The 16,052-nt window shown below is 49.1% G+C and overlaps 2 protein-coding genes across 5 annotated transcripts in view; one reads left to right on the forward strand and one right to left on the reverse strand.

Annotated features, from left to right (window-relative positions):
- COMT (catechol-O-methyltransferase) overlaps positions 1 to 2,228 on the reverse strand; it is a 39,230-nt gene extending 37,002 nt beyond the window's left edge. The window contains exon 1 of one of the 2 annotated variants that reach the window (XM_016192874.2): positions 2,093 to 2,228. The gene's annotated coding sequence lies outside the window, so the exon portion shown is untranslated. The other variant, XM_060193508.1, reaches the window with a different exon arrangement.
- TXNRD2 (thioredoxin reductase 2) overlaps positions 2,144 to 16,052 on the forward strand; it is an 83,877-nt gene continuing 69,968 nt past the window's right edge. The window contains exons 1-5 of one of the 3 annotated variants that reach the window (XM_016192873.2): positions 2,144 to 2,313; positions 8,019 to 8,087; positions 10,767 to 10,823; positions 12,560 to 12,704; positions 15,362 to 15,436. In XM_016192873.2, coding sequence (XP_016048359.1) covers positions 2,211 to 2,313; positions 8,019 to 8,087; positions 10,767 to 10,823; positions 12,560 to 12,704; positions 15,362 to 15,436 — 449 coding nt within the window. In that variant the 5' untranslated portion in view covers positions 2,144 to 2,210. The remainder of the gene's footprint in view (positions 2,314 to 8,018; positions 8,088 to 10,766; positions 10,824 to 12,559; positions 12,705 to 15,361; positions 15,437 to 16,052) is intronic. The other 2 variants (XM_007533926.3, XM_060193499.1) reach the window with 2 other exon arrangements.

Consider the following 16,052-nt stretch of genomic DNA (forward strand, 5'->3'; position numbering starts at 1 on the left):
CTGCGGCAGAGGGAAGGATCCTAACTTTCCCCAAGATCTAATTAGCAAATCCAGATGGATGTTACAGGATCAACCCACCCCCATTTCTGCTTTTTGTTATTTTTCACTTCTCTAATTCTTTCGAGCTCTTCATTGTTCCCCCTTTTCTAATTTTTAAAAAATATTTATTTATTTATTGGATAGAGACAGTCAGAAATTGAGAGGGAAGGGGGTGTTAGAGGGGGAGGAAGGGAGGGAGAGAGAGCCTGTAACACTGCTTCACTATTTGCAAAGCTTTCTCCCTGCAGGTGGAGACCAAGGGCTCAAACCCAGGTCATTGTGCTTTGTAACATGTACAAACTAGACATATCATCACCCAGGCCTCTGTTCCCATTTTTTTAAATATTCATTTTTATTAATGAGAAAGATAGGAGAGAGAACCAGCCATCATTCTGGTACATGTGCTGCCGGGGATTGAACTCTGGAACTCATTCTTGAAAGTCCTATGTTTTACCCATTGCACCGCCTCCTGGGACACACACCCCCCTTTTTTTCTTTATCCATTATTCTCCCTTGACAATGCCTAGTGCCTTTGACTACATCAGAATGGATCTGGGATCTCTCCTGTACTATCAAAAATCTATTGAAAACAAGCTGTCCTTACTTTAATGAGCTCTGTGGGAGTTTATTTCTTCAGTGGCCCTACAACAGCCCCGCTATAACCCCCCAGGAAGTCCACAATCTATAGTAAAAGGACATACAATTCCCAGGCAGGAAAACCAAAAAAGGCTAAGTTGCTAGCAGGTCTGGGATGTCTTCCTCTTTCTTTACTTTTTTTTTTTTTGCCTCCAAGGTTATTGCTGGGGCTTAGTGCCTACACTATGCTCCAGGAGGCTTTTTTTTTTCTTTTATTGCCCTTATGTTTATCATTGTTGTTACTGCTGTCATTGTTGGATAGGACAAAGAGAGAAATCGAGAGCGGAAGGGAAGACAGAGAGGGGGGAGACAGATAGACACCTGCAGACCTGCTTCACCGCTTGTGAGGCAACCCCCCTGCAGGTGGGGAGTGGGGGGGCTCGAACCAGGATCTTTAAGGCGGTCCTTGCGCTTTGCATCATGTGCGCTAAATCCGCTGCACTACCGCCCGACTCCCGCCATTCCCCCCTTGTTGTTGTTGGATAGGACACAGAGAAATTGAGAGAGGAGGGGAAGACTGAGAAGGGGAGAGAAAGATAGACACCTGCAGGCCTGCTTCACTGCTTGTGAAGCTACCCCCCTCCTGCAGGTGGGGAGCCGTGGGATCGAACCGATATCCTTGCGCGGATCCATGTGCTTCACACTTTGTGTGCTTAACCAGGTGTGCTACGGCCCGGCCCCATTCTCTACATTAAAAGGGGGGGAGGGGGGAGGGCAGTAGCGCAGCGGGTTAAGCGCAAGTGGCACAAAGGGCAAGGACCCGCGTAAAGATCCCGGTTCAAGTCCCCAGCTCCCCACCTGCAGGGGAGTCGCTTCGCAGGCGGTGGAGCAGGTCTGCAAGTGTCTGTCTTTCTCTTCCCCTCTGTCTTCCCCTCCTCTCTCCATTTCTCTCTGTCCTATCCAACAACGAACGACATCAACAATAACAATAATAACCACAACAAGGCTACAACAACAAGGGCAACAAAAAAAAAGGGGGGGTGGCCTCCAGGAGCAGTGGATTCATGGTGCAGGCACTGAGCCCCAGCAATAACCCTGGAGGTAAAAAAAAAAAAAAAAAAATCCTGTTCCAGAAAACAGGTTCCCACCCTGGGACCCCCTGCTCTCCTTTCCGGTATTGTCACTCCATCTGGAATCTCCCACCTCTCCTCCTAGTCTAGCCACCTCCACCTGCAAATCCCCTCCCCAGATCAGATCATTTCACTCGGGTCCCAATTTCCCTCTGCCCAGCAAATCACTCACCCCAGGACAGCTCCCCAGCCTAGACCTGCAGCTCCACACCCAAGATCGAACACTTCCTTACATCTCAGCCCGAGGTCCAGCATCGACCATGCCCCCGGACCCCATTCCAAGTCAGTAGCCTCAGCCTGAGGTCGGAATCCCCGGCTGGGGTTGGGACTGCGCGCCCCGCACTCACCTCTGCTCGTCAGCGAGTGAACCAGGACTGGGGGCGGCTCCGCCCGCAGCTGTCAGCTCTCCGCCTGCTCAGGCAGAGCCGCGGGCAGCCCCAGCCCTCCGCGAGGCCCCGCACAGCGATGGCGGCTTTGGCAGCGGTGCTGCAGTCCCGGAGCCTGGGCTTCCCGTGGCTGCTGCGGACCTGGGCAGGCGGGGCGCGGGGCGCGGCGAGGGGCGCAGCAGGTAGGGGGCGGGGGTCTGCAACAGGATCTTCGTGCTGGGGTGTCTGGGCTGCGTTTTGAGTTAGGTATGCAGAAGGGGCGATCCTTCCGGCCGTCCAGGTAGAGGGGCTGCTCCTTCAGGCTGGGACCATCGGACCGACTGCATGCTCTAAATTCACCTCCAACTCCAATGTGGACGGTAGTCTTGCTGCTGACTCACCTCTCACCAGATTCCCATTGTTACATTCTGCAGATTCCCTCCAGGAGGTCCCAATGGCCGCACAGCAGGTGCTCAGGCGTGCTCCTGCAGGGTTTAGACAAGGGGGCTCCTCACTGCACTCTGAATGTCCAGGAGACAAGCCTTCCAGGAGCAATCAAGTGTACTAACCATACTGGGACAGTGCTTATCACCACAGGTGCCAGGGAGGGTCCACTTCCTACCATCCCTTCCCCCTCACATCCCCATCCCTCTACCTAGGGGTCGGGCACTGAGTAGCAGTTAGGTTGTTGCTTGTTTCTGCAGAATGGGCCTCTTGCAGGGTTGCCACATCGACCAAGTCAGCATGTTTAGTCCCACTTATGGGGACTGCCAAACCATGTCCCCCATGATTACTGCATGTCCCCTAGATCTTGACCCTGGATGGCTCTCCACCAAGAACAGTCCCTTCACAGATAACAGGGCCATAGGAGGTGGAGCTAAGAGCAGAGGCAATGAATAACTTGGCAAAGGCCATGGCCTTGGGGTGCACAGACACAAGGCAGGGGTTGTCCCTGTGGAGTCCTGAGATGGACTAATGAGCTCATTAATTGGGGATTTAAATCTTTTTTTTTTTTTGCCTCTGGCTTATTGCGGGGGTTCGGTGCCTGCACTATAAATTCACTGTTCCTGAAGGCCATTTTCCCCATTTTGTTGCCCTTGTTGTTATCCTTGTTGTTGTTATTATTGTTGTTGTCATTGCTGTTGTTGAATAGGACAGAGAAAAATGGAGAGACGAGGGGAAGACTGAGAGGGGGAGAGAAAGATAGAGAGAAAGATAGATACCTGCAGGGGCTGGGTGGTGGTGCACCTGGTTGAGCACATGTATTACAATGCTCAAGGACCTGGGTTTGAGCCCCCATTCCCCACTTGTAGGGGGAAAGCTTTACGAGTGGTGAAGCAGGGCTGCAGGTGTTTTTCTGTCTCTCTCCCTATCACCCCCTCCCTCTTGATTTCTGGCTGTCTTTATCCAATAAATAAATATAATAATACAATTTTAAAAACTGTTAAAAAAAGATAGACACCTGCAGACCTGCTTCACTGCCTGTGAAGCGACCCCCCTGCAGGTGGGGTGCGGGGGCTCCAACTGGGATCCTTGCTCAAGTCCTTGAGCTTCGAGCCATGTGCACTTAACTCCTGCACTACCGCCTTGCCCCCTAAGTCTTTTTTTTTAAATTAATTTGTTTTGGATTTGGGTCATAGCGCAGCGAGTTAAGTGCACATGGTGCAAAGGGCAAGGACCTGCTTAAGGATTCCGGTTGGAGACCCTGGCTCCCCATCTGCAGGGGGGGTCATTTCACAAGTGGTGAAGCAAGTCTGCAGGTGTCTATCTTTCTCTCCCCCTCTCTGTCTTCCCCTCCTCTCTCCATTTCTCTCTGTGCTATCCAACAACATCAGTGGCAACAATAACAATAATGACAACAAAATGGAAAAAAGGTCTCTGGGAACAGTGGATTCGTAGTACAAGCACCAAGCCCCAGCAATAACCCTGGAGGCAAAAAAAAAATATATATATATATATATATATATATATATATATATATATATATATATATATTTTTTTTTTTTTTTAAATGAGAGAAACGGAAACACCAGAGCATGGTTCAGCTCTGGTTGATGATGGTGCTGGGGATTGAATCTGGGATATTAGAACCTCAGGCTTGAAAATCTTTTGCAGAACCATTATGCTGTCTCCTTAGGTTGTAAATTCTGCTGCATGTGTCAGGTGCCTGTACAGTGGAGCCCTTTTGTATATAAAGCTCAGTAAACAGAAGTTGCTTCTGTGGTTACAAGCCCAGGGCCCTTCTGCAATAGAGTTTAGTTTCCAGCTGTGCAGGAGACATTAACCTCAGGAATCTGCCTTTGTGGCCATCAGGGTCCCTGGGCAGCAAGTGGAAGCCCCTGGAGCTTTGGCATTGTCAACCATTACCCAGGGTGAATTTGAACATCCTCAGTTCACACTGCAGCTTCTCTGAGAGCAGAAAAACACTTGTTCTGTCCCAGGCTGGGGGGTAGCTGACACAGGTCCTGAAAAGAAACCAGAATGACTGCACTGCAGGTGCCAGCTCTTCCGAGAGAGAGAGAGAGAGAGAGAGAGAGAGAGAGAGAGAGAGAGAAGAAGAGAGAGAAGAGAGAGATCCTGGTGGGGATGGTGGGGGCAGCCACATAGGGGCTCCCCAAGGTAACTGGTGCACAGGGAGGCTCTGCTTGCCCTCCCAGGTCAATGCTCCCTATACCCAGATGAACAAAATGAGAGGACATAGAGATGAGACAGATCCTGAGGTGAACCCCGAGGGGGAAGTGTGTGCCTAGAGTTCACAGGTGCACTGATGTGTCCCCATATTACTCACAGAGAGCAATGTCTGCCACACCTGCCTTAGGGCCCTTTGAGGTTCTTCCATGATAGCAGGCTGCCTGAACCTTCCCCCAACCTCACATATTTAAAAAGGTAGGTTTTTATACTTGTAGAAGACTCCACTGCTGACTTTTTCTATGTTTTATCAAACCAAGAGCACTCCTGGGTGTGCATCTGGTGAGTAAACTGCCCAAGATAAGCCCATATTCCAAACAGCCACCCCCTGTCCTGCCTTTTGCCTGACAACCGACAGAGGAGCACTGTAAGGCCCGATGGTGGCAGGAAGGACAAGGACCTATAATGGAAGGTAGGGGTGTTCTGGGAAAAGCCTTGTTCCTTCTCCTTACTTGAGAGCAGGAAAAGAGAGGCTCCATTTTATACAGGCTTGTGCTTCTGGGGAATCTCTCTAACCTGTAATCAGCCAGTCCTCAGCTTTCTGGGGTCTTAGCAAAGCCTTTCAAGCAATAGGCAAAAATTTAGACCTCTGCAGAGGCCTTGAGCTGTGTTTGGAATTGTGTCCACATTGGACGGCTGCTGGAACTGAGTTGGGACCCCACTTGACCCCTACATGTGCATGCACATGTGTCTAAGTGGTTCTCACATATTGGTTAGAGCCTAGGATGGGCACAGTAGGCAGAGTCTGTCATCCATGGGCTGAACACTGGACACAGCTTCTGATGATGGCTCCCTTCGCCTCCTTCACTGTGAGCCAGGGCTTTCCCTGCTCTTGAGCTCCAGTTCCCTGTAGACACATAGGTTCTGGACCATGAGTGTCCACACCACTGGGGACCCCTTGAGGTCTCTGGACATCCAGGCATATTCTCCACAACCTTGCCAGTCTAGAAGCTTGAGGTGACCACAGGCCTTAGGAGCTGACACAGATGGGGGTATTCCTATGGGCCTTGAGTGGCTGACTGTACTTGGGCCTTGAGATCAACCGCCTATTTCCCATATACTAGTCATTTTGCTTGTTTTCTCTCTCTCTCTTTCTTTCTTTTAAAAAAAATATTTATTTACTGATTTATTCCCTTTTGTTGCCCTTGTTTTATTGTTGTAGTTACTGTTGTTGTTATTGATGTTGTTACTGAAGTCATCATTGTTGGATAGGACAGAGAGAAATGGAGAGAGGAGGGGAAGACAGGGAGAGGGAGAGATAGACACCTGCAGACCTGCTTCACTGTCTGTGAACAGACCTCCCTTCAGGTGGGGAGCCAGGGGCTTGAACCAGGATCCTTACACTGGTCCTTGTGCTTTGTGCCACCTGCACTTAACCTGCTGCACTACTGCACAACTCCCTCATTCTCTTTCTTTTGCCTCCACGGTTATTGCTGGGGCTCAGCACTATGATATGAATCCACTGTTCCCAGTGGCCATGTTTTTTTCTTCCTAATTTTTTTCTTTTTATTAGATAGGACAGAGGGAAATTGAGAGGGGATATGGAGAGAGAGGGAAAGAAAGATAAATATCTGCAGACCTGCATCACCGCTCATGAAATGGCCTCCTACAGGTGGAGAGCGGGGGCTCAAACCTAGGTACTTGAGCTTGGTAATATGTGTACTTAACCGGGTGCATCACAGCCCTGTCCCGTTTGTTTTCTCTTCATGCCTGGCTAGGTGTCTCCAGTTTGGGTCTTAGGTCAGAGTTCCTAAGGCTGCTCCTCCCTATTTTACTGTCCCCCACTCTCGACCATATCTTACCTACCTTCTTTGCCAACAGTAAGGCTGCCCCTCTCTTCTTCACTACCTCCCACCCATGACCATATCTTACTTACCTTCCATGCCAGCAGTTTGTCAGAGAAAGCAAACTGCTGCTTCTGCAGGGTAGTAAAGGCATGAGCAGCCCCATGACCTGGAATGAACTCTCAAGGCGGAGCCTAGGCTGCTGCTTCAGCTGTTATAGGAGCTGAGACTTCCTTTCCCTAGAGTTGCTTCCCTTCTAGAGACTGCTCTGTACCAAGCATACTCTTGTGAGGCTTTAGAAAGGCCTTGCTGGGTCCTGGAAAGAAAGCTCCTCTGGATAGTGCACCTGCTTTTTTATGCTCATAGTTTGAATTCTAGCCCTGCCCCCACTTCCCTGGAGGAAGCTTCAGTGTTGTGGTGTCTTTCCCTCTCTTCCTCAGTCTTTCTGTCTCTTTCTCTATCTGAATATGCTGACTGGGAGCGGTGGAATTCCTGTAATCACAGTAACCAAATCAAAGAAGCAGAGAGGCTTGATGATAACAGTGAATTTTTAAAAAATATTTTATTTATTTATCAGATAGAGACAGAGAGCAATTTAGAGGGAAGAGGGAGATAGAGAGGGAAAGAGACAGAGAGACACCTGTAGCCCTGCTTCACCACTCTTAAAAGCTTTCTTCCTGCAGGTGGGGACCAGGGGCCTGAACCTAGGTCCTTGCGCACTGTAACGTGAGTGTTTAACCAGGTGCGCCACCACCTGGCCCCCACAAAGTGCGACTTTTATCACTGAGGAGAGACAAAAGGGACTGAAGAATGGTGTTGTCATCTCACCCATGGGTGAAGTCTGACCCATTAAATGCCTTTGGGAGTGGATGGGCCTTGTAGAGGTGTTCACATATGTAAGACCAACATCACCTTGACAATAGTTAGTCTCAGAACTTGTGCAGACAATGTGTTTATACCCAGTTGTTGCCTTTTTCCCTGAGATGTGATGTGTTCTAACTTCAACCCATCACAAGGTGAGGTTTGTGATCTCCCTCTTTTAACTGGACAAAACTGTTTGCCCTTTAGAAACCAGGTGGTCAGGCACACCCAGTTAAGCACACATAGTACTAAGTGTGCAGTACCTGCACAAGGATCTGGATTCGAGCTCCTGCTTCTCACCTGTAGGGGAGGGAAGCCTCACAAATGCTGAAGCAGGTCTGCAGGTGTCTCTCTCTCTCCCTCTCTATCTCCCCCACCCCTCTCAATTTCTCTCTGTCCTATCCATTAAGATGGAAAAAATGGCTGTTATTCATAGTGCCAGCACCAAGCCCCAGTGATAACTCTGGTGGCAATAAAAAAGAAAGGAAGGAAGGATGAAAGAAAGAAACTAGGTGGTTCCTTCTAGGATCTGTGGCTAGACTGGTGCTGATCTTTCTTCTCGCCTCTTCCCCCAGCAGGGCTGCACGACTATGACCTCCTGGTGATTGGAGGGGGATCTGGTGGCCTGGCCTGCGCCAAGGAAGGTATGTGTTTATCTCCTGTGTCTCTGTGTGGCAGGGCCTGGAAGCTCCTAGGCTCCCCAGAGAAGGCTCTTTGGCTCTGGTGACTGGGTAGGATTGTGCCCTGCCCGGAGTGGCCATCAGCAGAGTGCTTAGCCTTTGCGTCTGGCCTATCAGTCCTCAGCACCTTGACGCCCTCCCAGGTTCACCACAGGGATTTTTCTCTGTGTCAGTTCTCTGTTGCACCCCAAATGTCTGGGTGGCATAGCATCCAGGGTGGGGTCCCTGCTTTGGGGGTATGTCAATCCCTGCTCAGGCGCCAGTATGCCGGGCTAGCTTCGTAGGCGGGAGACAGATGACCAGGGACACATGGTTGAGCGGAGAAGCAATATTTCTTTATTCACGAGCGAACTAATCTAATCTAATCACAACCCAATTCTGTCCTGCTTCTCTCTCCTCCCGCTGAAGAGTCAGGAACAAATGAAGTACGTTGGATAGGGGGCGGGGAGAAGGAAGAAGCCCGAACTAGCAAGGACTAAACCAAAATCTCCCGGAGGCAGGGGAGCGAGACCAAACCAATGTAACAGAATGACCATGTAAATAGACCACAACGTCAAGCAATGTAACAGAAGGGGTCCCAGAAGCAGAACTAGAAGCATACCAACAGGGGTAGCCCTGCTTAGAATGGTTCTCTTCAGGAACTGGGCAATGGCACATTCAGTTGAGTACACACATTATAGCATGTAAGGACCTGAGTCTAAGTCCCTGGTCCCCATCTGTAGGGAGGGAGGAAGCTTCACAAGTGGTAAAGCAGTTATGCAGGTCTCCACCCCTCCCTCCTCCCCCCTCTATATGTATATGTTCCTATAGCCCTCTCTGTCTCCCTCTTCCCTCTCAATTTCTCTCTGTTTCTATCAAAAAGAAGGAAAGGTCCAGGCATTGGCACATATAGTTATGTGCTCACATTACAGTGTGCAGAGACCTGGGTTCAAGCCCCTAGTCCTCACTTGCAGGGGGAAGGCTTCATGAGTGGTGAAACAGGGCTACAGGTATCTCTGTCTCCTTCTTCCCTCTCAATTTCTCTCTGTCTCTATCCAACAATAAATAAATGAATAAACAAAGATATATTTTAAAAAGAAAGAAATAAACAAGGAAAGAAAGAAAGAAAGAAGGACTGGGTCAGGCGGTGACGCACCCAGTTGAGTGCTCGTGTACACAAGGACCCAGATTTGAGCTCCTGGTTCCCACCTGCAGGGGGAAATCTTCAAGAGAGGAAGAGATGGTGCTGCAGGTATCTCTCTGTTTTTCTTCCTCTTTACCTCCCTTTCCTTGTTGATTTCTCTCTGTCTCTATACAATGATTAATTAATTAATTAATTTTTAAAAAGAAGGGGGGAAAAAAGTGGTCATCAGAAGCAGTGGATTCTTTGTGCAGGCACCAAGCCCCAGCAATAACCGTGGTGGCAAAGGGAAAAATAAATAAAAGAGAATGGCTCTCCTGCAATGCCTCCTCTGACCTGTCCAGCCCCTGCCACTCACTCCACTTGTTCTTAGCACAGGTGCTGCCCTAAGGGGATCATAGTTTGTTCTGCCATCTTGTTTATCTGTCGTGGGCCTGACATCCCAGGGCTTCTCCATAAGGATGTGTGACATGATGAATGAATGAGCCCGACCCCGAGTTCTCCAGAGACACCACATTGCAGCTTGTTGCTAACCTGAGCAGGAAGTAGACAGCCCGTGTTCACCCTGCACTCCACGCTCTGCCATAGGTGTGCCAAGCAACAGGAAGGCAGATGTGGGCAAGGAGAGGAGACCAGAGAGCAAAGTTGAGCAGAATCCCTTGCCATGAAATTCTCACCCTCTGCCATTTAATGTTGGGTTCCAGAATCACAGAAGGTGTAAAGGAAATTCACTCGTACTGCTCTTGTTCCAGAGGATAGGGTTAGGTCTGCAGTGGGGGGCAGGAACCTGGAAAGTCTCCTAGCTGATTTGAGGGGCCCCCAGAGGTACATGAAGTCACTGCCCCACTGGATTGACTCCTTCCTCCCTCCCTTCCTCCCTTCCTCCCTTCCTTCCTTCCTTCCTTCCTTCCTTCCTTCCTTCCTTCCTTCCTTCCTTCCCGGGGCACTGCTAAGCTCTGGCTTATGGTGGTGTAGGGGATTGATATGAGATCTTAGAGCCTCAGGAATGAGAGTCTGTTTGCCTAACGATTATGCTATCTCCCCCACCCCACTAGGCTTTTGAGTTACCTCAGGAAACAGACTGCACAGATGCCCAGTTGTCCCAGTGATGCCCCTCATAGAGGAGGAAAGCTGTGGGCCTTATGTTCTCCCTTGGGTCCTATCTGTCTAGACATGTTTTCTGGTCTCTCCTGGGTATGGGTGCTCCTCTGATGTCCCCTGGTGTGCCGGCGTGGACACTGGGCTCATGGTGAATGTGCAGGCCTTGAGCCAGGTGAGGCAGGAGGCAGAGGCAGCCTGGGCCCCGTGTGCAGTATGCAGAGTGCTGTATAGAAGACATTCAGTCATTCCCATAGGGATCAACCCTGCAGGGTGTCAGCAGACTGTGGGGTGACCCTTATGCAGAGCTGGTGGGCAGCCACTTGCCCACATTCTTCCCTGCCCTCTTGGGGGCCCTTGGGGATCCTCAGTTCCAAGGCAGCTTCCCAGAATGGCCCACCTGCTCTCTTCTTGTGTTATTTCAGCTGCTCAGCTGGGCAGGAAGGTGGCTGTGGTGGACTATGTGGACCCTTCTCCTCGAGGTAAGCAGCTCCCGTCAGAGCCTTGTGTCCTAGGGAAGGGGTTGGGGCTGGGGTTGGAGCAGTTTACCTGCAGAGGGCAGCTGAGTCCAGAACCACTTTGCCCTCCCATGTCCATCTCGCTGAAGAATGTCCTGTGTCTCGTGCAAGCTGCCAACACAGCAAGTCCTTGAATAACATGTTCAGGTTAATATAATTTTTTTAAATAAAAATTTTATTATCTTTATTGGATAGAGACAGCTGGAAATTGAGAGGGGAGGGGAAGATAGAGAGGGAGAGAGACAGAGAAACACTTGCAGCCCTGCTTCAGCACTTGTGAAGCTTTCCCTCTGCAGGTGAGAACTGGGGGCTCAAACCTGGGTCCTTATGCATTGTAACATGTGTGTTCAACCAGGTGTGCCACCACCTGGCTCCAGTTAATATAATTTTTTATAGCATTGACAAGAAGAAAAAATCTTGGTTAACATGAATAAAATTGTATTGATTTTACTTTATTGTTATTATTTTTATTTTACCAAAGCACTGCTCAGCTCTGGATTATGGTGGTGCTGGGGACTGAACCTGGGATCTTTGATGCCTCAGGCATGAAAGTCTTTTGCATAACCACTATGTTATCTCACCAGTCCCATAATTTATTGATTTTAGGTAGAGAGAGAAAGGCAGACAGAGAGAGAGAGAGTGAGAGAGGGAGAGGGAGGACATAAAAAAGCACCAAAGTTTCCTTCAGCGCAATGGTGGCTGGACTTGAACGTGGGTTACACACTTGGCAAAGCAGCACACTGTCCAGGTGAGCTATTTTGCTGGTTATTTATTTATTTACTTGTTTATGTGCTGCTAGAGTTTTCTCTGGGACTTTGCACTTGTGTAATTTACCACTCCTAGTAGACTCGTTCCGTCTCTCTCTTTTTAAGATAGAGGGTGACAGAGAAAGAGAGAGAGAAAGAAGGAAAAAGGCCACAGCACTGCTCCATCACTTGTAAAGCTGTACCATGTGGTAGCCAGGGACTCAAACTCAGGTCCTCAGTCATGATACAGTGCACACTCTACTGGGTGCACTATCTCCTGGCTCCTGTGATTGATTTATTTAACAGGGCATCAGGAATTAACCTGGGGCTTTGCACATTTGAAACACCACTGCTTAGCGGCCTTCCCTGGACTGGTGTTTTTCATTCTGAGAGAGAGGGAGAAGGAGAGGGAGAGGGAGAGAAAGAGAGATTGAGATTCTCCAGGAACTCAGCAGCACTTCACCATCCGTGGTGCTCCTTCCTGTGCTAGAACTTGAATCCAGGACCTTGCTCATGGCAAGGTGGGTGCTCTGCTTGTTGAGCAATCTCTCCATCCCATCAAAATGACATCATTGGTGGTCCGGGAGGTGGTGCAGGGGATAAAGCATTGGACCTCTCAAGCATGAGGTCCTGAGTTCAATCCCTAGTAGCACATATACCAGAATGATGTTTGGTTCTTTCTCTCTCTCCTCCTATCTTTCTCATTAATAAATTAAAAAAAAATATTTTTAAAAAATGACATAGTTTTACTTAAAGTATAAGTTTCTAAGAACCTAGCGCCAATGTTAAAGGAGGACTTGGCTCTACTTGAACTGCCTTGTCATTCTCTTCAGATGACCTTGCATAAGAAATCCAGAGAGTTTGTTTGAGTTACAGACCATTACTCTCCGACAAAGGAAGGCTTTAGGGCATTCCCTGAATATCAGTTTAAATGTGCTCTCCCCCATGCACCAGGCACCAGGTGGGGTCTCGGTGGCACCTGTGTGAATGTTGGCTGCATTCCCAAGAAACTAATGCACCAGGCAGCGCTACTGGGGGGCATGATCCAAGATGCCCGCAACTACGGTTGGGAGGTGGCCCAGCCCATTCTACATGACTGGTGAGGAGCCTACCCAATTTCACAGTACTTTCCTGTTACTTGTAGAGGAGCGAGGGTGGGGGAGTTTGTCTCTTAAGCTTCTGGGGAGCGTGCTGTCAAACAGGTCTTCTCACCTAAGGTAACTGTGTGCCCTTTCCAGAGAGTGGGTGACATCTGGGGTTGCTATTATTATTATCTTTATTTATTTACTGAATAGAGATAGTCAGAAATCGAGAAGGAAGAGGGTGATAGGGAGGAAGAGAGACAGAGAAACACCTGCAGCCCTGCTTCAACACTTGTAAAACTTTCCCCTTGCAGGTGGGGACTAGAGGCTTGATCCTGCGTCCTTGTGCACTGTACTGTAGCATGTGCATTCAACCAGGTGCACCACCACCTGGCCCCCCTGGGGTTATTTTTGATTATTGCTATGGGGCTATTAAGGAACTCTATGAAGAATCAAGATGATGGGTAGGGGTAAATAGCATAATGGTTATGCAAACAGACTTTCATGCCTGAGGCTCTAAAATCTCAGGTTCAATCCCCTGCACTACCATAAGCCAGAGCTGAGCAGTGCTCTGGTAAATAAATAAACAAGCAAACAAACAAACAAATAAGAAGATGATTATAGCCTAGGTGGGTGGAGGAAGAAAGGAGCCTTTCATTAACGCATGGGTCAGGAGCTCAGATCTCTCTGATAACTCTGGCCCTGAACAACGGGGATGATACAGGCTTATTACGTAAGGGATACAGCTTGAGAGCAAAAACATTTTTACAGAAGTAGAGGCTGCAAGGTTAAGGGGTGGAACTTGGACCCATTGCTCAGGGGCTGGTTGCCTTAGTTACTGTTATCTTTCCTGTATGGCTGTGTCTGGGAAAGTTTATCCTCAGCATTAGATAACACCACTAGGGAGGTGGGAGGGGGAGGGACCTTTTAGGAGGGCAGAAGCTAGCCAGGGTTACAGAAGCTGCCTTCTCAATAAAAGTTCAGTCAGACCTTCATCATCTCTTCTTGAAATAGAGAGGGGGGAGAGACAGAGGGACACCCGTATCCCTGCTTCACCACTTGTGAAGCTCTCCCCCTGCAGGTGGGGGCCAGAGGCTTGAACCTGGGTCCTTCGCACACTATAACATGTGCGCTCAACTTGGTGTGCCACTTCCCGGCCCCCTATCTCAGACTTTCTATACCTTTAAAAAAAAATTTTTTTTTTTTAATCTTTATTTATTTGCTGGATAGAGACAGTCAGAAATTGAGAGGGAAGGAGGTGATAGAGAGGGGGAGAGACAGAGAGACACCTGCAGCCCTGCTTTACCACTTGTGAAGCTTTCTCCCTGCAGGTGGGGGCCAGAGGCTTGAACCTGGGTCCTTGGGCACTGTAACGTGCGCTCAACCAGTTGTGCCACCACCTGGCCTCTTTTTCTACACCTTCTTAACCCTTTATTATAGTTTCAGTCTTTCTGTCCTATATTGAGGTCTACAATATGCATCACAATCAGATTATAAACACATATAAAAGAATATCTAAGGGCTAAAATTTGGAAATTTCCTATCAAGGTGGGGGTATTACAGTTACTGGGTAACCTTGTACAGTGTACAGGATAGCTCCCCCCACAAAGGACTACCCGGCCTAAGAGGCCAGTGGAACAGTGTGAGAAGCTGCTCAGAACCACACACAGGTCTCTGCTGACCTCAGAGGACCTGCATGCAGGCTCACTGCTGCTTCGCAACGACTGTGGCTGGAAGCCTCCATTTCCCCTGTGTTCAAAGAACCACAGCTAAACCTGGGTCAGAGGTGGTGGCTCTTAGGATGGGCATGCCATTTCTCCTTATTTATTTATCAAAAAACTATTAGTGCTTTAATAATGTTTAACAAGATTGTAAGATATCAGGGGTGCAATTCTATACAGTTCCCACCACCAGAGTCCGTGTTCCATCCCCTTCACTGGAAGCTTCCCTATTCTTTATCCCTCTGGGAGTATGGACCAAAATTCTTTATGGTGTGCAGAAGGTGGAAAAGTCTGGTTTCTATAGTTGCTTCTCCACTAGACATGGCCATTGGCAGGTCAATCCCTACTCCCGGTATTTATTTACTTTTTGACAGCCCCCCCCCCCCAGGGTTATCATTGTGCCTGCACTACAAAGTTACCACTCCTGGTGGCCATCCCCCCACCATTCCTTTATTTTATTTGATAGGACAGAGAGGGAAGGGAGACACACACCTGCAGCCCAGCTTCACTGCTCATGAAACTTCCTCCGAGCATGTGGGGACCAGGGCCTTGCACTCAAGTCCCTTTGCATGGTAACGTGTACTTAACCAAGTACATCATCCCCCAGCCCCTTACCACCTTTAGAAATAACCTTGACAATGTGTATTTCTGCTTTTGTGCCTGAGAATCTGTTGATGTACTATAAACTTAAAAAAATTTTATTGTGTTTATTTATTGAGTAGAGATAGGCAGGAATTGAAAGGAGCAGGGGTGGGGGGGATAGAGAGGGAGAAAGAGAGATACCTGCAGTCCTGCTTTAGCACTTGTAGAGCTTCCCCCCTGCAGGCAGGAACCAGGAGTTTGAACCCAGGTTTTTGTGCATTGAAACGTGTGCTCAACCAGGTGTACCAGCACCCGGCCCCTATTGGTGTACTCTACAGATAAGATTCCTGTTGTGTTTTTTGTTTTAACAGGAGGAAGATGGCAGAGGCTGTGCAAAACCATGTGAAATCCCTCAACTGGGGTCACCGAGTCCAGTTGCAGGACAGGTACTGACACCTCCTGGTGTTCCTGGTCTTCTCTGGGTTATCTCAGATTGTGTCTGGTGTCCTGGGAAGGGGAACAGATGAACAGCAAATGGGTTAAGTGCCCTGGGAATGAGAGGCCACCCACCCTGAAGGTTGGCTCTGCACCAGGGAGGATATATGGTTGGGGCTCAGGCCAGGCAGCATGAGGGCCAGGCCTGAGTTATGCTGAGGGCCTTCCCCACAGCCAGCTGCTTTCTCCAGGCAGGTGGCCTTTCCCAGCCAGGCCTGGCCATGGTTATGTAGACAGAGCCCTCTTGGATGGTGCCGAGACATTTCTAATGCCTAGCTTCACCCTGTGAACCCCACACCTCAACCTTCAGGCTCCTGTGCTGTGAACCCTGAAACTCACCTCTCATTTCCTGGTTCCAATTCTTCTAGCCTTGTGCCTCACCTGATACTTCTGGCTTCCAGGGCATGAAGGAAGTGGTGCAGTGTGTCTGTGTGTGTGTGGGTTCTTCCAGAGCAGATATCCAACATGGCCATTCCAGCCTGAAACCTCTGGACTCCATCAGCCCCTTGGGGGCCCCAGTCCAGATAACAACTTTTTTTTTTTCCCTGCTGGGGCTTTACCTTCATG

This window comes from Erinaceus europaeus, chromosome 1 (genome assembly GCF_950295315.1).
Source record: "Erinaceus europaeus chromosome 1, mEriEur2.1, whole genome shotgun sequence".
Classification (NCBI taxonomy): domain Eukaryota; kingdom Metazoa; phylum Chordata; class Mammalia; order Eulipotyphla; family Erinaceidae; genus Erinaceus; species Erinaceus europaeus.